Source organism: Lepidochelys kempii, chromosome 12, assembly GCF_965140285.1.
Source record: "Lepidochelys kempii isolate rLepKem1 chromosome 12, rLepKem1.hap1, whole genome shotgun sequence".
Taxonomy (NCBI): domain Eukaryota; kingdom Metazoa; phylum Chordata; order Testudines; family Cheloniidae; genus Lepidochelys; species Lepidochelys kempii.
The window spans coordinates 13882721-13908677 of record NC_136391.1 but is presented as its reverse complement, the minus strand read 5'-3'; the positions used below and the strand labels follow the sequence as shown (position 1 = coordinate 13908677).

Below are 25957 nucleotides of genomic sequence, written 5' to 3'. Positions count from 1 at the left end.
TCTGAAACCTTTCAATTTAAGGAAAGTTTCTTCCTTCACGAACAATAGCAGATAACAGTTCACACTATACCATGAACAGAAAAATGTTTTGGGGGAGGGATAGCTCAGTGGTTTGAGCATTGGCCTGCTAAACCGAGGGTTGTGAGTTCAATCCTTGAGGGGGCCATTTAGGGATCTGGGCCAAAAATTGGGGATTGGTCCTGCTTTGAGCAGGTGGTTGGACTAGATGACTTCCTGAGGTCCCTTCCAACCCTGATATTCTATGATTCTATGATACTGGAGCTCAAATTCTACATGGTGAGCTTTTTCTGTAGCAACTGGTGTCACAAACACTCAAAACATTACAGAAAACTAGAATGTAGATGTTTGTGCTCCTAACAGCTGCAAAAAGAAATCAGAGAGCCCTGAATTTTACCAGTGAAGAAAGAAGTGATTTGTAACTTTTATCTTTTTTTAGTGAATTTGTGTCTCTTCTTTTAAATCCACATGCACTCCCATTCTGCTGGTGTTTTTGGATCTCAAATGACTTATCATTTGTAAAAAAGCTTTTCAGTTTATTTTTCCTTGAAATAACAATCTATTTTCTTGTAACACAAAGACTTAGTGAGGCAGACACAAGATTGTTTGATTGTTATTTTACAACCATTGTGTGTTGGGAACATGGAAAAACAGCACACACAGAAATTCTCAAGGGCTAGGTTTTCTGCAATTGGTGTGACATTACCATGTGTCTCTAATTAGAAACATGGTGGCGTCAGTGTATCTCCTTTCAACAGGCCTCAGGATGATATTTATCAGCAAACTGAAGGCTTAGGCCAAGACAGAAGCTGCTTCTAATTTAAATTTTAAAAATTGCTTTAATGTTTTATGATTTCTAACACATTAATCACAATTAATTTCAGCTATTGAGGGAGACAGTAGAGAATTTTAATTGAGAATGTCTGTTGTTTTGATGAGCCTTTAAGCAAATTTGGTGCTTACTGTGTTTGGGACCCAGAAGCAGCCTTTTTCAGTTCTGTTCTTTCTCCTTATACCTGCAGCATGTACCACATTCTTTTAAAAACTGACAGTAGGGGGCATTGTTGAGCTGCAGTTTTAATGTAACAACAATACTGGGTTTGAGAAAATATATAGAAATGTAGCATTAACTGTCAAGAATTATCCCTGTTGCTTCAAGTTAGCTGTAATCTCTAAGATTCCATAACACAGGAAATCAATTGTGGGTTAACAAATTCAACAGCAATTTAACATAAAAAGTGTAGTGTTTTCATGCACATTTGGATTCTATCGAAATAAGTTAAATCAAAACAACATTTCTAAAGGTACCTGCCAGTCTACAGTGAATATATTTCTGTAAATTATAATAATTTTAGCTGAATGATTATAAAAAATCATTTTAGTATATAATTTAGAAAAAAATCTAAATTCTGAATGTCTTGCTATTGTTAATTTTGTCTGTACAGAAGCACTATTGAGGTTTCCTTCTAAAAGGAAATACTTTAATAAGTAGTGCATTTTTCTTTACCTCTGTATGAGCTGTACCGCTCTTATCATACATTTTTACATGTATGTATCTAAAATTTTACAGAAGTAGGTCTTGGTCTCTTTGTGTTTTTTTTATGTTTCCCTGTTTAAAGATGAAGTTTTTTAAAAAATATTTTTTTTCAAAACTGCTTCTAATTCTGCTAACTGTAACTGCTCCACTGTCACAACAAAATAATAATTCAAAAAGTTTAACCCAATGTCTTCAAACCTCAAGGCTCTATTTAATATTTTTATACATTATAGTAAGCACACATTTTTTTCATAATGTTTATTCCTGGCATTTCTTTCCCTGAGGATAGTTTTACTCAGGTCTCACTCTTGTGATGTAAATGTTAAACCTTTCATTTGAATGACATTCTGATAAAACATCACTTTTCCCCATAATATTACCTCATGAATTTATGAGCCCTTAAATCCAAAGCAAAGGTTGACCAGTCTTTACCGCCCTTACTTCCCCCCTTAAAAATATGAAGGCTATTCAAATGTTTGTATTTAAAAAAAAAAAGTCATCCAAGATTACCACATTATCATGTGCAACATCAGGATAAGTGCTCACTGAATTCAAAGAGAGAGTTACCATTTGAAAGGGACTGTACAAGCTTTGCTTTCTGGGTAAAGAGAAGTCTGAAAAGCTGAAATCTCATGTGATGTGAAGAAGTCTTGCTGTAGCTGTTCTGAGATTCAGGGGAGAGACAATTTGTCTCTCAGGGTCTGATATCATGCAAACCTCACAAACTGACATTTATTTTACCTATAAAAATGTTTAATACTGCACCAAAGCTGTGGGAAAAGAAAGAATTAAAAATAAGGAAATGGGGAAATTCTAAGACTTTTTTTTAACTCTAATGTACATTTGGTGAAGTAAAATGTAAATCGCTGGTATGGTTTTGCTTGTGAAATGAAAAGTGAATCGACTTTGATTTTACACAGGAATGACAAATCTTGAAGATTTTTAACATATCTGATGTTTCTTTTAAAAAATGAAGACACTAGTAGTGTTGTATGGCATAAATTGTATGTCTGCTTTGACAGACTATTTAGCAATGGAGCAACGTATTTATAGAGCAGTTGGCCTTAATAACCTTTATTGACTTTAGTGGGTAAGAGCCAAGACTGGGATTATTAAAATGTATCAGTTTCATTGCAGTATAAAATCACAACATATATAATTATGTTAGGTAGGCTAGGCTCCATTTAATCCCACCCATTTATGTAGGGATTTGGCAAGAGGAAGAAAATCATGGCACTAAAATGTACAGAAATATAGAAGTGACTGGGAGTTTTAATAGCATAACTGTTTGCCTACTGTAAAAAGGTCTCACTTGAAGGCATGAAACATACAGAAGCTAAGCGTAAACTTTTGACATTTAATTGTTAATAAAGTAGTCTAAATTCAGGAAATCTCACACCATTTGTTTTACTGTTTTGGCATGCTTAAACAGTTAATGATTAAATGCAGCATACCATTCATTTTAATATATAAATGTTCTGTACATACAGGAATGTATACATTTTATGTGATTATAATGAATGAAATGTGATTCCATGCTGTCTGGTATCTTGAAGCACAACTGCTTCATCTTAGAGGTTCGGGGATTTTATTTTTTAGTAACAGAATAATTAATCATGCTCTTCTTGTTGTTGTTATCCTCAATAGTACGCTTCAGTCTTTCTTTCACTTAAATTGAAATTGGAGAGACAAAATATTTACTTGTTAAATTATTTTTCTTTGTTTCCTTTTTGAATTCTATTTCATTATTTGCTACTGTTGCTATATATGAAGATATTTCAGAGTTTTTGCTATAAGCCACTATTGTCAGGAGCTTATAGATTGGTTGTAAAAATTGAGTCTAGGTTGAAGCTTGAGACATAGGATCTCAGTCCAGGACTGTCATATAGTTTATATTTTCCCCAACATTTTAAAAGGTTTAAATGTATATTTACATAAGAGAATGTTTCAGTGCCAAAATAACTATGATGATCTATAAGGCAAACAATCTATCTTTTAAAAAGAAATCCTCTGAATTTTCTGTTATTTTGACAGTTTTAAACAGCTAAAATTAGATTCAAGAAATTGGCAGGTTGATTAGTTCATATCTCTTCAGGGCTTTGAAAATGTAAAGCGTTATGTAAGTGCCAGATATTATTAGGATCTGACTTTGACAGCCAACAGTCAGGAAATTTTGGGTTAAGGCTTAAATTCTATCCCTAACTTTCACATTGTGCTTCGATATTGCAGATGTCACAGCCCTGTAGTGGAGGGCCTCAGACTGCCAGGTGATCATATTTGCCTACTGAGCTGCAAAACATGGCTACATAAAGGACTGAATTTCAGCAATAACTCCTGAATTTCTGGGCTTTTCTTATCTGCTTATACCAGGCCCTTTAAATAAATATTTTTTGGTTAGGTCAATTTTTATGCATACCAAGATTGAAATGTTCATAGAAATTTACCCTTACTTAAAAAACTAATACTGAAGTCTGGTATTTTATTAGTTTCTTTCCTTTTTCTATCGCACTAATTTCTTTGACTCCAGTATTTCCAGTCCTCAGAAAAGAAAGAGCACATTCAGCATTGTTTACTGGAGAATCATTAACAAAAATTTTAAAAAATAGTTGTGTACAACATCTTCCTAAAAATATATTTACAATTCTGAGAGAATTCAGACATAAGCCTCCAAAACAAAATGTGTGCTGAAAGCACAAAGGAGTGTGTTTATGATTCTCTTTGAAGTGTTTTTGCAACAGGATAAGGAAAATTTTAGAAACTGTCTGATAGTGTTAAGGGTAAATACTTAAACCCCTTTAGAGAATTTCACACACAGATACTGTGCAGTAGAAAAAAGGATACTTATGTTTCCTAAAGCTGCTACAGCCTACAGCTTTGTACTTAAAGACAGAGGTGTTGAATAGAATTCTACTGAGGATACATCCAGTGACAATATCTACAGGAACATCAGAGCAAACCAGTGGATAGCACTTTCTATTTTTAACCCTTACATGAGCTAGTTGAGATCTGAGCTCTGTTGGTTTGAAGCACTTCTAACATTTCTATTACTAACTGGGAATGTTGAGATGAAAAGCCCTTTTACTCCCATGGTATACTTAAAAAAACAACTCTTGAAAACACGAGGGTTGGCATAACCTAGCAGACTCAAAGTTGAGGCCTGGCTACCCCAATTTTGTGCCAATAGAGCATCGGATACATGGGGAGGGAGTTAGGACAATGTTGTGAGGTAAGTGTGTGATTGGCGGTGGGGTTACCTTCAGTTTTAAAATACTAGACTTCTGCTGATTTGTGCTACAAAATTTAATGTTGTTTAAATAAATTCCTCTCTCTCTCACTTTTATATGCATATATATATATAATATACAGATCCCAATTCTACAATCCGATTAATGGAATCTGATCTCTGTGCCCATATTGAACCCTGTAGCCTTGACTGGCACTTTGTGCAGGCATAAGGATCTTCCTGCACCGATCAAATTGCAGAATCTGTACATGCATACACATCCACGTATGTATGTGCATATACATCAGTTTATTGCAATTGTTACAAACTAAGCTAGTCTCCTAACTAAAGGTATACAAAGGTATAGATAGACATACAGTATGTCTTCAGTGCTTTATACTGTCCCATCAGAGTCAATGGAAATTATATCATAGACTTCAGTGGGAGCAGAATCAGGCCTTTCATGAGGCTAGCATGGTTTTTATACATATTTACGCTAATATCTTGGATGAACACATATGCACCACAGTGCATGATCTATCTTTGGTTGATCAGGTATTATTTACCCACTTTTAGAGTATAATTTGTCTGTTGTAGTATTATTGTACTGCCACTTTTAATTGATCCAAAGCCCATCATAAGTTTTAGAGAGCCATTTCATTGTTTAATTTTGTAAATCTGATGAAAGTTGTGACAACTTTCTGCTGAAAATATATATGAACATTTACAGGAAAAAAGCAACACCTGTGTGTTTGAAACTTTTTTTTTAAAAATTAGACCAATTATTCAGTTTATTCTCTGATATACTTCAAGTAAATGGCTATTTGTTTTGAGTTACAGGGCCACAGGAATGATCAGAAACACAAAACTTCTATTTTGTTTATACTCATTAATTAGACGTGTGTGTGTGTGTGTGTGTGTAAGTAAGTGTAATATGTTAAAAGGTATGGTTTTGGGTTAAAAAAAGTTTCTGACTAGAGAAGTTTTTATTATGACAAAGTTATAAACTAAGGGAAATAAATCAAATGAGTGTGATTAAAATGTCATCATCTGCTGTAATTTTTTCACAGTACAGCTAATACTTGTTAAACCCTTTTTTACTGCTAGCTCCTTTTAGTGACTTGACCATCACTTTGTGATGGGTGTTGCCATTCCTGTGCTAGCTGCTAAGGCCCAGTGGAATTCTGTAGCATGGACAGATATAGTTGCATTTTACTCATAATTTATAAAAGTGGATGGGGGCAAAAGAGAAGATGCTTTTCTAATAGTCACTATTTCCAGGAACTGTGCCGCTCCTATTCTGTTTGATCCCCAGTCCTCTCTCTTATTAGTAAAATCATAGGTGAATAGCTCCTTTTGTAGCTACTACAGTTTTTTCAGAATTTCTCTTATGGTAAGAATCACAGCCCAGCTTTTACAGATAACTGAAGCTCAGAATAACTCAATGACTTGCCATGTAAGGCACTGTGGGCTGGTGGATTAGGTCTGGAAAAGGGTCAGGAAACCTAGGATCTTCTAACCCTAGTTCCATCACCAACTTTGTGTAATCTGAACAAGTAATTTAAGCCTGACTTTCAAAATCTGGTGCCCAAGTCAAAATTTCTGTGCCTAAAATAGGTATTTAGGTGGCAAACTTTAAGCACTGTTCTCAGCCTCAATTTCCACACCTGATTTTTACCATAATTGAAAATGTACAGAAATTATGGTAGCTGTAAAAGAACTATTCACTATCGTCTTGCCAGTGAGAGAGAAGACTTGAGTCAGTGCAGATCTGGCTAAGGTGAGTATGAGGTTTATCCACATGGATCCAATTGTAAAGTAAGGTCCAGTGATCACGAGCTCTGCCTCAAGAGGGCAGTGCGTATGGGCAAAGTTCCACCTGAGTGAATTGAATTGCAGGAGCTAGTCCCCTATGGCATATCCTGATCATTCCCCATATAAAATCCAAAGATCCATTTCAGTTTCCAGTCCTGGCTCTTATGAGCTCTTGGGCAAGACTTTTCTGCACTTTTCATTTATTTTGCTTACTACACACACTTCCGTTTAGTAATCCTGAAGCTGTAGTCACAATAAAATGCAGCTTATCTATTTAATGTTTACCATGCTGCAGCAGGAAAGTAATTATTGGCTTTTCTCAAATGTCTCTACTTAACATCGGGTTTTGGCAGCCCTCCTTGGACCGCCAGTGAATCTGAACTCTAAATAATTCTCACAGCAGAGGCTTTATATTAAAGTTTAAGTGTAACAAATCTTCTTAAGTTGTTTTCTGTGTAATAATGTGATTGTTTATCACAATTGGACTAAATGGCATTCCTTTTCATAGGACTCATTTTGAATCTTTTAAAAATAATAGTAATAGAGTGGCTTAAAGACCAGTGACGGGGTCAGTTCAGACTTGGTGTCAATGAGAATGGTGTCAGTGGAGTTACACCCGTGATGCATTTTCCCCCACTACCTCGCAGGTGACATTCAGCAAAATGTGTTGTTGGTGGCTAAGGGAAATTGTTACAGTTTGTGTTGCCTAGATGTTTAGAATCAATATAGTTATGCAATAGCTAACACGACTCAGATTTACATATGTATGTTTAATAACAACATTTTGGCCTTGTGTCTCAAGTGCTTTGCAAATGCTAATTGATAAAGCCTGTCAACATTCCTGTGAGCTTGATAAGTAGCAGTCTGGCCATTTTGCAGATGGTGTTGTGGGTCACAGTTTGAATAAGTGAATTGTACAAGTTTACACAGTAATTCAGTGGCAGAGAAAGCAATAGCACTTAGGATTGTCCCATTACCCATTGAACCACTTTAAGTATTAGGCCTCTGTTCTGTTTCACATTTCTGTCTAGTGAAATAGCAGTTCTAAGCTGCAAGGACTTTGCAGTATCAGGCTGTTATCATTTACACCTTTGCACAAAAATAAAGAATGAGCATCTTGTTTCACTATAATGAGGTATGGCAGTGTAGACCGATTTGGATGGCAACTATTTTACAAACCACCATATGCTAATGTTTTTCCCCCAAAGCCGTGTCTACACAGAGGTCTATGTTGTGCCTCTTGGAGTTTCCAGGTGAACAGAGGCAGAGCACCCACTTGAAAACCTTTATCAGAGACTGCTTTCTACCCCCTGTGCACTAGCTATCTCTTCATGGAGAGAGGGACAGAGCCATGGCATCTCCTCTGTGGTGTGTGCACTCTTGGGACAGCGGGGATGGAGCAAAATACAGACCGTGTAACTCTGTACGGCATTCACATGGACACACAGTGGGAGGTGCACAGGGAACCCTGACTCTAAATTAGTCTGAGATTTCATACTCTTTTTGGAAGGCTTAAAAATTCACTGATAATAAATAATAATATTTTTCACTTATATAGGTCTTCTCTAGTTACTCCTCGGCAAGATGTTCATTAGTGCAGCAGCACAGTAATTGACATAGTCTCTCTGAGGAATCACAGTAAAGCTAGGCTTGCTACCCTACTACAGTTTTGAAGTTGTACCAAAATTGGGGCAAATGCTTAGTTTCAACTACCTCTCATGTGTTTTATTTATATATAATATGTGTGTACATATATATCTGTATAGATATAGTTGTCAACCCTAGCATTGTTGTAATTTCTCTAAGGAACTGTGTCAATCAAAAACTTTTATAGCTTGCATGACCCTTGTAAAAAAAAAAAGAAAATGGAGGCTAGAAAGACAGAGAAATCACTGCTGAAAACTCATCATACTGATGAAAATGTTTAACTAAAGAAAACAAAACAAAAAAAGCCATTTTCTTTAAAAAAAAAAAATGCTACTGTGTGACACTAAACTGGGAGGAGTGGTAGATACGCTGGAGGGTAGGGATAGGATATAGAGGGACCTAGACAAATTGGAGGATTGGGCCAAAAGAAATCTGATGAGGTTCAACAAGGACAAGTGCAGAGTCCTGCACTTAGGACGGAAGAATCCAATGCACCGCTACAGACTAGGGACTGAATGGCTCGGCAGCAGTTCTGCAGAAAAGGATCTAGGGGTTACAGTGGATGAGAATTTGGATACGAGTCAACAGTGTGCCCTTGTTACCAAGAAGGCCAATGGCATTTTGGGATGTATAAGTAGGGGCATTGCCAGCAGATCGAGGGACTTGATCGTTTCCCTCTATTCGACATTGGTAAGGCCTCATCTGGAGTACTGTGTCCAGTTTTGGGCCCCACACTACAAGAAGGATGTGGAAAAATTGGAAAGAGTCCAGTGGAGGGCAACAAAAATGATTAGGGGACTGGAACACATGACTTATGAGGAGAGGCTGAGGGAACTGGGGATGTTTAGTCTGCGGAAGAGAAGAATGAGGGGGGGATTTGATAGCTGCTTTCAACTACCTGAAAGGGGGTTCCAAAGAGAATGGCTCTAGACTGTTCTCAGTGGTAGTAGATGACAGAACAAGGAGTAATGGTCTCAAGTTGAAGTGGGGGAGATTTAGGTTGGATATTAGGAAAAACTTTTTCACTATGAGGGTGGTGAAACACTGGAATGCGTTACCTAGGGAGGTGGTGGAATCTCCGTCCCAGAAGTTTTTAAGGTCAGGCTTAACAAAGCCCTGGCTGGGATGATTCACTAGATGACCTCTTGAGGTCCCTTCCAACCCTTATATTCTATGATTCTATGAAAACCAGGATACTAAAGGGCTGGTTTCTCAACTCTTTTTTCCTTTGCTTTTCATCTATTAAATGTTCTTGTTAAATCTACAATATTGTAATTAAATCACAGCATTAAATGGCTTTTCTGACAAAACAGCAGATTTGGGCTCTTTACTGCTAGTTTCAAAAGTAATATATATATAGAGAGAGCACAGAGACAAAAATTGAGCACATAGATGTATAATCCCAAAGGAATAAACTGACTTTTGCTAGACAAGCTGAAAGCTGATTAAAATATTTCTCATCCTTTGGGTATGCAACAGCTTTTGATGATGGAGAGCATATTAATATTCAGCTTAGCTGCTTGTCGACACTTCAGACAGGTCCCAGGAAAGAATCTGAAATTGACCAGGTTTTCTCACTGTGCCAGAAATCTTTCTGAGACACTCAGCCGCACCCTTGTACCAGCAGGAGCAAAGATAAGCATTTTGCGTTCCTATTTAGCTACTTTTTTATTTGACTAGAAAATTGCTTTTAGACATTTTGAAAGGTTTAAAGAATTGTTTTAACAATATGAACTCATTAGATGCAGCGAAGGCAAGACACTGAACTAAATTTAGCTGAAAACAAAGATGCTATTATCTATTACATTTAAACCTCTTTGTATGAGCTGTTTGCAAATACACTGACTCAAATGGTAGTATCAGAAGCTTAACTATACAATAATTGCAGTGAGAGTAGTCCCAGAGATGTGGACTTTTTTGAGTACTATTCTCTCAGTTTAGGCTATTCCTTTATAGCACAGTACCTTTCAGGCAAGACGGGAGTCTTAGCAGCTGATACTTCTGCTGATCTTTTGCAGGCAGGCTACCAATGTGGGGTGTTGGCTTCTTCCTACCCGTGACTGAATATACACAGTATCTCTACAAAACATGGAATGTGCTGCATGAGGTGCCTTTAGGATGGCTCCAGGGCTAAATATTTCCTGTAACAGGTGAAAGAGCAAGGCTTAATCAGCTTAGTTAACTTAATTAAGCTGTGATTTTTCTTGTGGAACAGCCTGAAGTATAACATATTTATAAATTCTATTACATAGATGAATCCTATGGTTTTTGTAGTAGGTCTGAAAAATGTTGAATTAGATTAAATTTGCCAGTAAATGGACATAATTTAAAAGCAGATATATTTTACTGAGGCTTTCAATAGATTTTAATAGTCAGTATTTAAAGACATTTATTAAAACTTTGGCCAACTATATTTTGAGATTATCTCTTACCCATTCTCCCCCAGTCTCATCATCTTCATATGGAGACAACTTGCCATTCGTGGATATTACCCTTCCTATGTGCAATTAGAAGAGTCAGTTGATTCTGTGGCACTATCCAACTCTGTTTCTGGACTTGGTGGGGAGAAAGCACTGTTGTGGTATGATCAAGGGGATGTGCATCCTTTCTTTCCACCAGTCCTTCCTGGTTATCACTACTAAATATGATTAAAAGGTGAATGTAGTTTGAGCTGCACCATCCTCCATGCTGAGAAACCCTGTTTTAAAAGTCGGTCTGACTGTATCCTGGGGGAGCTTTGGCATTATGACTCCAATGAAACCTGCCCTGCTAGAAAGCTGGGGAAAGCTGCTTGATTAGAGAGTACAACCTAGTATTCATGGCTTCTAGCCCCGGGCTATTCCTGGCTTGACTTGAACCCTGAGCTGTAATGAAATAAATATTTATTAAAAGTAAAAATATAAAAAACAACAACAAAACCCCCACTTACTATGAATGTGTATGGAAATTCTGTATTGAATATGTTTGTATATACTAATTTTTTATATCTATTGTTCTCAGAAGGCCACCTTTATTCTTTGCCCATTTATATAAGTAAATAATTAAATGCCAACATACCTATAAATATAATCATGGCAAACAAATGGTCATGTGCATTTTACCTTTGATTATGAGGTACCCAACATACAGATAAGTTGCTCTTTGTAACATCTGCCATGTCATAAACCAGTTAAAGATAAGTTTTGTCATGTTAGCATCCAACCAGCAGAGGGAACTAAGATACATATAAACAGATAGAGGAAACTTTCGTTGCACAACTGGTAGGCAGATGTTAAATGCTAAGACAATGGAGATGATATGATCTGTTTTCACCCTCTTGCTGTCTGAAGAATTTGGTCACTCTTAGATTTCTGAAATCTCTCCATCATATGAAATTACTCTATCATGTATCCCATTGAATTTTTATCTTTATAATTTGTATAAAGTAGGGCTGAAAATATAGAATTGTTTCAATCCTTGATAGGTGTTGGGTGGCTAGTAATTTTCTGTTGTTTTTCACCAGCTATTATTGTAGATATTTGTACCTGAATAAAGGTCTGATCCTTGATTCTTCTGTAAACTTATAATCCTGTGTTTAAATTGCCACCATTTTTTTGCTGTGGAAATATTCCATGACGTTACAAATTCATGGCAGAACCAAATGAGGACTATAAGGGGGAGAGGAAGCCCTTGTTTAAACAACAAATATTTTTGATACTTAGCCAAAATGGCAAGGGAAGTTATTTAAAGTATGTTGAAAGGTAATGGATTTTAAAGTAATAAAGATGTAACCAAATGTGTTCCACAGTTCAAAAGTCTTTCATTTAGCATTATATAAACATAGTTTTTAGTGTTTTAAAATTATATGTATACTTGTAAAAATGTGTGAATTATTTTGTGAGTATATAAAGGAGAGATAAAATATGTGTGTTCATACATTTAAGTATTAAGTTGTCCTCCACAATGTTGTGAGTTATTGAATCCTTCTGAACTGATACAATGTTAGTTTCTCATTTTAGTGACCTCCCACTGCTTCTGCATAATTCAGTGGAAGACTCTAGCATTTCTTGATTATGTACAATGTTATAATTTCCTGATGACTGGTTATATTATTTGTAATGCAATGGGTATTAATCTTTTCGGCAGTTAACACCCTATTTGAGTCACCAGGGGTCAAAGGTATGTTCTTTCATTAGAGCAGTTAGTGACTTTTCCTCTTTTATATATCTGGGGTTTTTTCCGCTGAAGTTTTTGTGTATGCTGTTTTATTTGAAAATGACTATATACCTTTATTTTTTTATTTATTTATTTATTGTTGTTGTTGTTGTCTACTTCCTTGAGGACCCACTCTGGTCAATGGAAGTGGGAGCACCATAAGGCTCTATATTCTGTGTGTAACAAGTAGCACCCTCAGTATTCCATACTAATAAGGAAGGGCGCCAGAACCTTTATAGAAGTCAGGGGGGACAAGGCCAAAGTGCCCCCTCCTTCTCCAGTGGTGAGCCAGCTGCCCTCTCTTCTGGCACTACAGCAGCCCTTGGTGGGCAAAAGGTGTAATTGCAGCACCTCCCTGGCAAAATCTGCAGGGGACATGAATTCTGTGCTTGTTTCTTTTGTTAAAAAGTGGATGGGCATGGCTGGCACTGGTGCTAATAAGTCCTCCTCTCTCCACCAGTGATAGACAGGCAGACGGATGATTTGAAGCAACAGAAATTTCCCATCAGAAGGGATCATTCCTGCTACTGTATGCAGGAACCCTCCTGCTCGCCCTTTATAGGAGCTGATCCTGTATGTCAGGCTCTTCTCAGGAGCCATTTTAAAGAAAATGCCTGGAATACAGCAAAAATAAAAGGGCCTTTACCAGCTGTTCTGAGTGAAGAAGCCTGTTTATAACCTGTAACTGGCCCAACAGAGACAGCATTTTTACAGGCATCAATATCCAGGCTGCAGAGCCTAGTGCTAGGGTACCTCCTTCCCTTCTCCAAACCAGCTGTATGACCTTCTGTCTTGTGATGGAACATAAAGAGGAAAGGTAAAATCATGTGTGTCGCTTCTTCTTGCCCTTCTGCAATTGAGACAGGTAATAGTAATGGGAGATTTGATAGTTAGGTTTGTGATGACCAAGAGAACTGCGCGGTATATTGCTTGCTGGGTGCAAATGTTGCAGACATCTAGACAGACTTATGTGCCGTGTGGGGGAGGAGCCAGTGGCTGTGGTACACATAGGTACCAATGATATAGGAAAAGGTAGGAGAGAATTCCTGGAGGCCAAATTTAGGCTGCGAGTTAAAGACAGTAAAGTCCAGGACCTCCATGGTGGCTTCTCTGAAATGCTTCCAGTTCCATGCACAGGGCCAGTTAGGCAGAACTTCTTAATGTGTGGATGAGATGATCATGTTGAGAGGAGGGATTTACGTTTATTAGGAACTGGGGAACCTTTTGGGAATGAAGGAGTCTATACAGGGGATGGGCTCCACCTAAGCCAAAATGGAACCAGATTGCTGGCATGTAAAATTAAATAGGTCGTACAGCCGTTTTTAAGCTAAGGGCTGAGGAAAGCAAACAGACAAATCCCTTAGAAGAGGATTTATTAAAGGTGATATTAGTAAAGAGGAGAGGATAAAAGGTAAAGTACAGGTAGAGAGGAGAAACAGTCAAATGCAAGAGAGTTCCATTCAGTTACATCACATGAAGGCAGACAACTGAATAGTGACAAATTTTATAAGTGTCTATGTACCAGTGGAAGAAGTCTAACTACTAAGATGGGTGACCTTGAGTGCCTGGTATTGATTGCGGATATTGATATAATAAGCATCACAGAAACTTGGTGGAATGATGATAATCAATGGAACATGGTAATAGCAAGATACAAAATACATGGGAATGGCAGAATAGGTTGCACTGGGCGGGAGTGGCACTATATGTGAAAGAATCTTTCTGGATAAAAATTCCAAGCTTGAGTAATAAGAGTATAACAGTACTACTAATCACCTGACCAGTATGGTGATGGTGATTGTGAAATGCTCAGGGAGATTAAAGAGGTAACAAAAACAGAAAATCCATAATAATGGGGGATTTCAACTATCTCCATATAGACTGGGAACATGTCATCTCAGGATAGGATGGAGAGAGAACATTTTTAGACACCATTAATGACTGCTTCTTGGAGCAGCTAGTCCTGGAACCAAAAGACAGTTTTAGTACTAAGTGGTGCACAGGATCTGGTCCAAAAGGTGAATATAGCTGAACCACTTGGTAATAGTGACCATAATATAATTAAATGTAACATCCTATGTTGGTGATGGCAGGCGGGGGAGGAGGATACCAAAGAAACCCACCACAGTAGCATTTGACTTCAAAAAGAGGAACTACACAAAAATGAGGAGACTAGTTAATTGGAAATGAAAAGGAACAATGCTTGCAAGCTGCATGAAAACTTTATAAAAACATCATAATAGAGGCTCAAACTAAATTTATCTCAAATAACAATAAAAAAGTAAGAGTACCAAAAAAAACCAAAAACCCACCATGACTAAACAACAGAGTAAAAGATGAGGTTAGAGACAAAATGACACCATTTAAAATTGGAAGTCATATCTTACTGAGGAAAATAGAAAGGAGCATGAACTCTGGCAAGTCAAATATAATTAGGCAAGCCAAAAAGGAATTTGAAGAGGAACTAGCAAAAGACACAAAATCTAATGGCAAAATTTTTCTTTAAATACATCAGAAGCAGGAAGCCTGCCAAACAGTCAGTGGGACCACTGGACGATCGAGGTGGTAAAGGAGCACGCAAGGAAAACAAGGCTGTTGCAGCACAGAAGCTAAATGAATTATTTCCATCGGTCTTCACTGCAGAGGATATGAGGGACATTCCCGCACCATTCTTTTTCAGTGATAAATCTGAGGAACGGTCACAGATTGAGGTGCCTGTAGAGGATGTTTTGGAACAAATTGATAAATTAAAAAGTTATAAGTCACCACAACCAGATGGATCTCACCCAAGAGTTCTGAAGGAGCTCAAAATGAAAGTGCAGAACTACTAACTGTGGTATGTAGCCTATCACTTCAGTCAGCTTCTGTACCAGATGACTGGCAGACAGCTAATGTGATGTGATTATTAATAAAGGATTCAGAGGTGATCCTGGCAATTACAGACCAGTAAGCCTAACTTCAGTACCAGGCAAATTGGTTGAACCTATAGTAATGAACTAATTATCAGATACATAGATGAATAGGATAGGTTGGGGAAGAGTCAACATGGCTTTTGTAAAGAAAAATCATGCCTTGCCGATCTATAAAAATTCTTTGAGGGAGTCAACAAGTATGTGGAAATTTGGACATAATGTACTTGGACTTTCAGAAAGCCTTTGGCAAAGTCCCACACCAAAGGCTCTTAAGCAAAGTAAGAAACCGTGGGGTAAGAGGGAAGGTCCTCTCATTGATCAGAAACTGGTTAAAAGACAGGAAACAAAGGGCAGGAATAAATGGTCAGTTTTCCCAGTGGAGAGAGGTAAATAGCAGGGTCCCCCAAGGATTAGTCCTGGGACCAGTGCTGTTCAACATATTCATGAATGAACTCAAAAAAGGAGTAAACAGTGAGGTGGCAAAGATTGCAGACAATACAGAATTACTCAAGATATTTAAGTCCAAAGTAGACTGCAGAGTTACAAAGGGAGCTCGCTAAAGTGGGTGACTGGGCAACAAAATGGCAGATGAAATTCAGTGTTGATAAATGCAAAATAATACACATTGGAAAACATAATCCCAACTATACATACAAAATTATGGTTCTAACTGAGTGGTTACCACTCAAGAATGAGATCTTGGAGTCATTATGGATGCTTTTCTGAGCACATCAGCTCAATATGCAGAGGCAGTCAAAAAAGCTAACTGTGTTAGGAACCATCAGGAAAGGGATAGATAATAAGACAAGAACTATTGTATCGCCACTTTCTAAATCCATGATACACCCACACCTTCAATACTGTGCAGTTCTGGTCGCCCCATCTCAGAAAAGAGATATTAGAACTGGAAAAAGTACCGAGGAGGGCAACAAATATGATTGGGGGTATGGAATGGCTTCCCTATTAGGAGAGACTAAAAAGACTGGGACATTCAGGTTGGAAAAGAGACGACTGAGGAGGGCTGTGATAGAGGTCTATAACGTCATGAATGGTGTAGAGAAAGTGAATAAGGAAGCGTTATTTACCCCTTTGCATAGCACAAGAAGCAGGGGTCACCAATGACATTAATAGGCAGTAGGTTTAAAACAGACATTAGGAAGTACTGCTTCACACAATACACAGCCAACCTGTGGAACTTGTTGCCATGGGACGTTGTGAATTCCAAAAGTACAAGTGGTATCAATAAAGAATCAGGTAAGTTCATGGAGGATAGCTCTATCAATGGCTGTTAGCCAAGACGATCAGGAACACAAACCCTGGCTCTGGGTTCCCTAAACCTCTGACTGCTAGAAGCTGGCATGGGACAACAGTGGATGGGTCACTTGACAAATTGCCCTGTTCTGTTCTCTCACTCTGAAGCATCTGGCACCAGACACTGTCAGATGACAGGATACTGAGTAGATGAATCATTGGTCTGACCCAGTGTGGCTGTTCTTATAACGTGTCTCCTAGGTGCTATCAGAGGTCCCTGTCCCTGAATTTTCAGCTGCCTGACAGTCTCTGCTTTTCCTTTGCTTTCTTGTATACCTCAGTTTAGGCCTTCAGGGATATCAAAGCTTTCACTGATACAGCTATTACTGCCTCAGCCCCATCACTCTGTCACCTAACCATAGAGGTTAGCTGCTCTCTAAACATTATGGCCCTGACCTTTGGGTTCAGCTCAGCTATGCTTGGGGCAGGACCCAAGCAGGGAAGAGGAAGCAATAGTGGCTTTTGCTGGCTTTGTGATCCTTTGATCCCGGGGCTGGCTGAGCACTGATTTGGCTCCCGGGGTCATTTAGACCTTCCCCAGTGTGCTCAAAATTGTGCCTGGCTGAAGTGGCCCCCAAGGTCTTGTTACAGTAGACAGGATCGCTAGAGCATACCTCTACTCTGGCCTTACTCCCATCCCTGGATGTGACCCTAACATACACCCTGTGTCCAGGGCCTTCTGGGGAGGGGTGAAGCACAAGACTCTACAGCACCCAGAGATTCCCTCTTGCTGGGGCAGTCCTTCCTAGTCCACTTTCTGTGGATGTCCCACAAGGGCACCTACCTTGGCCTCTCCTCGTCTCCCTTTGAAACCTTTCTTTGGCTGATCATATCCGTTGATGAAGCTTCTAATATCAGCTCACAGCTGAAGCTCTGTAAGGAGATATGGTCATCTTCTCTAATGGTTAGGCCATATGAGCTGCATGTCTGCACACAGCAAGTGGTCAAAGAGCAAAAAAACGCTTCTTGTTGACAGGCTGAAAATGAAGAGAGCTGCTTACTTGGCACGTCTACACTTCACACTCCAGATGGTAGTAAATCCAGTCCTACACAGTCCAGGCAATGCTGAAGTGGTGTCTTAGTCCTTCCTCACAGAGGCCTTACCAATTCTGAAATGGGCAGAGAAGGATCCCTCCCTTCTCAAAGCAATCTAGATAGCTGGGAAACTCAGCATTAAAGTAGACTGGCTCTGCTGTTACAGTGTGGGTCCTGGGGAACTGGGGCCTTAGTCCACAAGTATTTCACCAGATTGCAAGATATGGAGAACTCCAATAATATGCTTGCCACCAAATGTCTATTTTCTCCAGTAGATTCAGTGGTCTTCTAGGAATAGTTTCATTATTTATTCCTTGGAATCACTACTCTTTCTATGCTTTATCCTTTTCCTGCTCATTCCTGAAGGGGAGATGCTTGTGTCTAACTATTCCTCTGATGAAACTTTCCTCTTTCCCCACTCCTTTGTGTGATTGTACATGCGCTCACTCGCTCACTGATATTACTCTCTGGACTGGTTTCATGGCTTGCTTGAATACCATGATAGTGCTGTTTTTGCCTTTGTGTCAATATTTCGCGATCTCTGTGACAGACAGATGAAGAGATATTACTTGTTCTACTCTACCATGTAAGAAAACCAGTTCAGACACTGTGGACAATTAGCCTTATTTTGTGGGATAAAAAGCAGACATGCTAAAATTTTAGGGGGACTATTTTCCTATACATACTCCAGGGGGAACCTTGCATATGGTAGTGTGGCTTTCTACATGACTTTCTGTTTAAGCTTATTTTACTGCTGTCTGCCATTCAAGTACTGGCCTGTGGTTAGTTTTATTTCACTTGTACAAATATGAAGCAGTCGTTTGGCTTCTTTCTGTCTTTTCCTCTTTCCCCCAGCCTTCCGTCAGACTTCATTAGTTTCATTTATGCTATGAATGGACGACCCGTGCTTCTGTTGTTTTTCTGCTCTGCAGAAGGAAGGTGAATAGGTACCACTCCCATACCACAGAGCATGAGGAGAGTATGGGGAATTGTGGGAGGGGACTTTGGTTGAAGAAGAGTGTGGAAGATCAAGTGGGGGAGGAGGGAAAGCATGGAGGTATTTAAGGCGAGGGGATATTGTGGGTTGTGCGGGGGAGAACCTGGAAGGATTTAAGCGGAAAGGAAAGGGAGGGTGAGCAAAGGGAATTGAGAGTGAGAGAGAGGGTCTGCAGTAAGGGGGAGGGACAGAACAGTGTAAAGAGAAGTAGGATCAGAGATGGCACAACTACTCAAAATCTGATTTTTGTATCTTTATAAACTATTAAATGAGTCCATATTTGACATTTTTGTGAATTATTTTTTCATGTTAGGGCTATTCTACGAGAAAAGCAAATTGGGAATTTGTCTAAAATTTGAGGGTTTGCATACATCTGATATACAACAGCTATTTTGTGAAATTCTGTGGAAAAGTGAAACTTCAAAGGTGCAAAGTTACCTGATTTTTAAAAAAGGCAGATATTTGTGAAAGCTTGTTGTGCACAGACCTACTTGCTACTAAAAAAGGCAAGGTGAGATTTTTATGTATAGTATTTCTTAACCAAAACCCTGATTGCAAACTCTTACTCATGCAAGTATTACTCAACCCAGACAACTGAGACTTGCTTTAGTAAAGCAGGAGCAGGTTGTCTCTTGGTTCTGTTGTATGACCACCAAAATATATATACTATTCTGATTTTAATCTTACTAGGCCTGATTCAAAGCCTGCTGAAATCAATCAGTTGCTCCTCCCCTCTCCTTTCCTCCCCTCCCCCTCCCCCTCCCCCCCCTTTTTTTTTAACTTCAGTGAATTTTGGATCATGCCTATCAAGTGCAACTATTACTTTGCACAGGTTAAACTGTAATTATTAGCAGTAGTAGTATGCCCTTTTGTATTGATATATGAATTTCATTATAGATTACTGCCATTGAAAAGGCTGGAAAATGGATTTGTATAAGTAACATTAACTCAGCCACTGAAGTTATGAATTTATAACTCATAATATTTTTGCTTGATGACTCTTCCCATAAAAAATTATTAGACAACCAGTGTACACAAAATTTAACCAAAAATAAACAAAACCTATAGGGTTATCAAAATATTCTGTTTTAAACAAATATAGAGATACAAGTCCTTCAAATATCGAACAGTATTGATGGTCTTTGAGCGTCTTTTATAGTGCTATATATCCCCAGCTACACTAGCTAGAGTAATAAATATATATAAAGCATGAGAACTCTCATGTTTCAGAGGACCACTAGCTCTTTGGGTTAGGAAGAAGCTTCTTCCATAAGCATGTTATTACATGATTGTGCATCACAATTTCTCTCATAGCATCTGAGATTGGCCATGGCTGGGGACAGGACATGGGACTAAATGGACTATGGGTCTGATCTGGCATGGCAGTCCCTTAGTGGTCTGAGGATTCTTGTAATTTGGCCAACATAAATGTTTTCATTTCCTTGGATGTTCTGTAGATGTAAACCTGGTCAGTGTACTCTATTTTCAGTCTCACCAAGTAAAGGACAGATGCAGAAAAACCTGGTGTGGATAATTTCTTAAAAACAATAGTGAATGTTTTATTTTTTGTTTGAATCTTATAGTGGAGTCCAGGAAAATTCCAATCCAAGATTCTTTATATTCAAGCATACCTTTTAACAAGCAATTTTCAGATTTTGTTCCTGTATATAACACACAATCAACACTGTTCTGAGAATAGGGGGGAATTTCACCTTTCTGTGTGGATAGTCTTCCTGCAGACGTGACTTGCATTGGATCTGAAATGGATAATGCTCCGAGTGCCTATAAACAATTTTTGGGGGAGGAAAATAGTTTTTTTCTTTGTTCCTTGTTTTCAATTTTCTCATTATTAACCTGACACTTTTTAACTGTAGTCCAGTTTTCAAGAGCTTCAAGACCATTTAGCTTTACTTCATTCTGCTTTAAAATTTCTTCAAACATGGTGTCGTCTTATCCAGATATAAAACTTCCTAGACACACATCCCTGTGTGTCTGTCTGTTTGGTTTCAAGGGTTACTTTCACGTAGCAGATTGGAAGCTGAGAGAACTTCACATTATGGAGTTTGAGGCAGTTTCCATTAAAGGACTGTGGAAGAAGCAGGGAGGTATTCCCTACCAAACATGGTGGATCCTTGAGATCTGCAAATCACAAGGAATTGACACACAAGCCTTGTGCTTTAGCCCTGATTTATGACTCTCCGGGTCCCTCCAGTCCTCTGATAGCACGATTTCTCCATCAGATGTTTCCCCTAGAACTACCAGAATGGTGACCAAACCTGCCCTGCTTTAGGACTGTTCCAGTTTCACTGCCAGGAGTCTTCCTGATGCTGACTGGGTAGTTCAGTTTGCCTTTTTAGGTGATCCTTCCTGCTCATAGTTGAAACACAAAATGGGGAAGCCTGCACTGCTTTTGTCTGTGCTAAATCTTTCTACTTTTGATTTTCCCATGCTGATTTTCTTACATTTCTCCATTTATCAAAATATTCCTTATATATTAAAATGTTAATATTCTTTATATATTAAAATATTCTTTACCAATAGGAGTTGTTTTTATTAATGCCTCTCTCAAACCCTACTAATCACTGGGTCATATTTCTGGATTTTACGTTGAAAACTCAGATGGAACTGTACAGTGCTCAAATTGTTGAATCTTCTGTGAATTTTGTTTTGAAGGCAGAGAAATCATTTATTCTGCATCTCGGTTATGAAGCTGTGAAAAATATTATTGGAATTAAATACAAAAAATCACTGTATCATAACCCAAAGGCCATATAGATCTCTCTTAAAAAGTTCATTGCAAATTAAATGGTTAAAACTGAGCCATAATTACTTGAAAGAGACAAATATAATTTATTAGTTCCTGAGTGTATTGTTTTTACGGGAAAAGAAAGGAAAGAAGAGGAAACAATTACTGGGTGTCATCAAGGAGCTGGTGGAAGGTGGTGAAACGAATAATGAGATTTGTAAAGTATCATGGAAACTGAAACACCGTGGTACAAAGTACCACTTATCCTCACAGACATGAGTACTACATGACAACACGGAGGGGAGTTTCTGAAGATTTGAACTGGAGTCTGGGAGACAGGACTCCTGAATATTATTTCTTTTGCACTTCCATTGCTTGGTCTGTGCCTTAGGCAAGCGACTCAAGATCCATCTGTGCTTCTCTCCTTTTTCCCGATCCTTTATTGACAACATCACCATCCCCCGGTCATGGTCACTGAATCTCACTATTGTGGTGTCATCTTCTACTTGCCACTTCTACTTCCTGCTTGTAATCTTGTTATTCTTACTGTAATATTTCTGAAACCATTATTTTCTTGTCAGTTAAAACATAGGGTCTGGCCCTCTGCTCTGAAACCTCGTTCTCCCCTCTAATAGCATCTCACATCTCTTCTCTCAAGTCTATTCAAAAGGCAGCTTTTAAGAGCTTCCTCTCTCACTATTAAGATTGTCTTCTGCTCTAACAGTGCATCACCTCAACCTCTTGAATCTCTCCTCTGTTCTCTCCTTCCACATCAAGCTCTTCTTCCTTAGTCTGTACACTCTGCCATTGCTTAGATCTGTGCTTCTCTTCCCACACACCTCTTTTGGAGTTCAGTGGCTCTGATCCCTGATGGGGTTTTAGAGGGTGGTGAAGGCTCACATAGTTGAAGGGCTGAGCAGTTGAAAACATAACTTTTGATCCACTGGTCATTCTCCTGCGGAGGGCTGGTGGTGGGGTAGGAGATAAAAAATCAGCTAGAATAGGGTGCAGCAGCATGAAAGCAGCTTCAGTTGCACTCCATGGCAGGAAGATTCCTGTCCCACAGGCCCCATGGAGATCCACCCAGTGAACCTCATGCTTGGATTTGAGGGTTATAATTAACTAGAGAGTAGTGTTCTTATTAACTTTGAAAACATTCCTGACATTAAAGTAAAATGTCCTTGCTAATAATTTGTTAAACATAGTTTAGTAATATTGAATAGAATTTGTTTTGTGCTGTGCTAACTCTATCATTTTTAACCAGAATTCTGGTGTCTTGAGGTGGCATGTGTTTGTTTATTTTTCAGATTTAAACTTTTTCCAAAGTATTTGCTTAAAAACAAAGTCTCCACTTACAGTGATGCACCAAGGTATTAATATTACTTGTGATGACTTGATGTTCACCAGGCAATATACTGCTGTACAGTACTGTCAAATGGGAGAGAGCATAATTACCTAGGTCTAAATCCCTGCCTATTTTGCTGCCACTTCTCTTCTAGCTTTCAACTGCTTCATCTCTCATCTTATGAGAAACACCATTAAATATACAGTACCTGATTCTGTTCTCACTCATCCTGTTGTAAATCAACAGTAATTCCATGGAATCACTGCAGGTAGCACTAGTGAAAGCAGTATCAGTAGAGTTGCCAACTTTCTAGTCGCACAAAACTGAACACCTAGCCCCTTCCCTCCCCTGAGGCCCTGCCCCTTCCCGAAGGCCCCGTCCCCCCGCTAACTACATTCCCCCTCCCTCGGTGGCTCGCTCTTCCCCACCTTCTCTCACTTTCACTGGGCTGGGGCAGGGGGTTGGGGTGTGGGAGGGGGTGAGAATTCTAACTGGGGATGTGGGCTTTGGGGTGGGGCTGGGGATGAGAGGTACAGGGTGCAGGAGGGAGCTCCAGGCTGGAGGGTGGGGCCAAGGGATTCAGAATGCGGGAGGGGGCTGCGGGTTGAGGCAAGGGGTTGGGGTGTGTGAGTGGGTGAGGGCTCTAACTGGGGGTGCTGGCTCTGGGGTGGGGCCGGGGATGAGGGGTTTGGGGTACAGGAGGGGGCTCCAGGTTGGGGGGTGGGGCCGAAGGATTCAGAATGGGGGAGGGGGCTTCAGGTTGAGGCAGGTGGTTGGGTGCAGGTGGGGGTGAGGGCTCTGGGATGGGGATGAGGGGTTCATGGTGGGGGTGGAGGAGAGGGCTTTGAGCAGGGGGTTAGGGTACAAGGGAGGGTGAAGGCTCTGGGCTGGGGCCAGGGATGAGGGGTTTGGGCTGCAAGAGGGGGCTCTGGGCTTGGGGGGGGCTCTGGGTTCGGCCAGGGGGCTCAGGGTTGGGGCGCGGGCTTACCTCAGGCAGCTCCCAGTCAGCAGTGCAGTGGCGGGGCTAAGGCAGGCTGCCTGCCTGTCTGTCCTGGCACCGCACTACACGCACCCTGGAAGCAACTAGCAGGTCCAGGTCCAGGTCCTGGGCAGTAGGGGGGTGGGTCAGGAGGCTCCACACACCACTCTCTTGCAGGCACGCCTCCCCTAGCGGAGCCAGTGCTCGGGGCAGGGGCAGCGTGCGTAGCCCCGTGGCCTTCCCACCTAGGAGCGGGACCTGCTGCTTGCTGCTTCTGGGGCTCAGCACAGTGCCAGCCAGGACAGGTAGGGACTAGCCTCCCTTAGCACCTCAGCAACACCAACCAGACTTTTAATGGCCTAGTTGGCAGTACTGACCGGAGCCGCCAGCGTCCCTTTTTGACCAGGTGTTCTGGTCGAAAACCAGACACCTGGTCACCCTGAGTATCAGGACCAGTTTGACTTAGAAATTATCACTATAAAAGGTAAATCAAGAAAAGAGAGTTCAAGCCATTGGAAGAGAGGGCGTAAGAGCAAGGAAGTTCCACAGAATGGGAATCAAGTATGTCATTTGGGCAGCCTTTGAAACACAATTTTTATGTTTGCTTTGTTGTAATTTTTTGGAAAATATTACTGCTTCTTTTGATATGTCAAGCTGTGTTATGGACATGTAGTGGGGATATCATATACGGTAATTCATAACTCTTCTTACCCAAACTATATATTTTCCCCCTAATTTTAGCACAAGAAATACATGCTATTTAGTGGTTCTGTCTGTGCAGATATTTGAACTCTCCATTCCTATGGTCTAGGAAAACTGACATTTTACAAAGTATTTCATTGTTTCAATGGTCATAATTACACCATGATCCAGATGGTTTCTTAGAGCTTTACTCACTGGAAAACTAACTTATTTATGTGGGAGAAATGCTATATTTAAGTAAAAAAGATACCCATATTCCTGTTCTCTGAAGAAATTCTTAATCTTACACACACATCAGGGGATAGACTAAGTCTAATATATTCTTAATCTCAGATAGGAGAAAAATGAAATATGAAACTATTCCCAGTAGAAATGCTGTAAACCTTACAAAATATATAAGATTTCTGTTTTGGCATACATCAAAGCTGGGTGACTCGGGAGATTAAAATATGTTTTTAATCTTAGTTTGATGAGCAAAACTTTCACTGTAATATTTATTATGAGAGGTTCGGCTTGTGTTGCCTCTTCCCTTTGTTCTGTTTATATACGACTTCCTTTCTTGCAAAGAAAGTAGGATGTATCACTTTCACAAAGCCAAAGGATATTGCAACAGTTTGTTCATTTAAGCCCAGTGGTAGGCCCACGTGCCGGACACAAACTTTTCTTTTATTGTCCTGTGTCCCAGAGGAAGACCAATGCTTTCTGATGCATTCCCATGAATGCCTTTCATTTGTGGAGGAGTTTCAGTGGCTTATGCGGACTGTAGGAAGATCAAAAAGGCAGGAAAATTGTGGTTTTGAGAAACTTAGCCAACATCTCTGTTCTTTTCTTAGAAGTTTTGTTTCTCTTACCTTATTTTTTCGGGCTTCTGCTATAAGAAATAATTCTATCAACTGGTAAAAAAGAGAAAAAAGTATTGCATAAATACAGTAATTTTACATTATCTACTAGTGTTTACACCCCCCAATTATTAGAATATTTTCAGGAGCATATAAAGAAAATAACTAATCATAACTGCAGCTTCTTGAGAGAAAAGGTTTTTCTTAATTATATTTGGTATTGTTGCCTACTGAAATTCATCTTACAAAGAAGTATGGCCCCAATCCCGCAATTGTATCCACTCAATGGTACCCTTATGCCAGCACAGAGTTTCCGGGAAGTCAATGGGACTCTGCATGGTACAAAGGTTTGCCCATGCTGATTTAATTGCAGGATTTGGGCCTTTGTTTGTTTCTTTTTCTGCCTTTGAAATACACTGTTTATGAAACACTGTTTCTTCCATCCTTTTTAAGCAATATATTTAAAGGTTTCATTTTCCTTAGCCTTATCTGTACTTATAAATGTTACATAGGCTGACAAAAAGATGCGTAGACCATAATATCCTATTATGCTGTGTATATTAGCATATTCTGCAAATACTATTCAGTTTTAATTGCATGACTTTTCCAGAGTAAAACCTATTTTTTTTCATAAACACTTAGTTTTATAAAGTAGTG

At 39.4% G+C, this 25957-nt stretch overlaps 1 protein-coding gene across 9 annotated transcripts in view; it reads left to right on the top strand.

The window, feature by feature from the left end:
- FTO (FTO alpha-ketoglutarate dependent dioxygenase) overlaps nt 1-25957 on the top strand; it is a 327030-nt gene that overhangs the window by 116287 nt on the left and 184786 nt on the right. The window contains exon 8 of one of the 9 annotated variants that reach the window (XM_073307616.1): nt 3785-4087. The exons of the other annotated variants lie outside the window; for them this stretch is intronic. Coding sequence (XP_073163717.1) covers nt 3785-3826 — 42 coding nt within the window. The 3' untranslated portion in view covers nt 3827-4087. Of the gene's footprint in view, nt 1-3784; nt 4088-25957 lie in introns of those variants that run through there. 9 annotated transcript variants of the gene reach the window in all.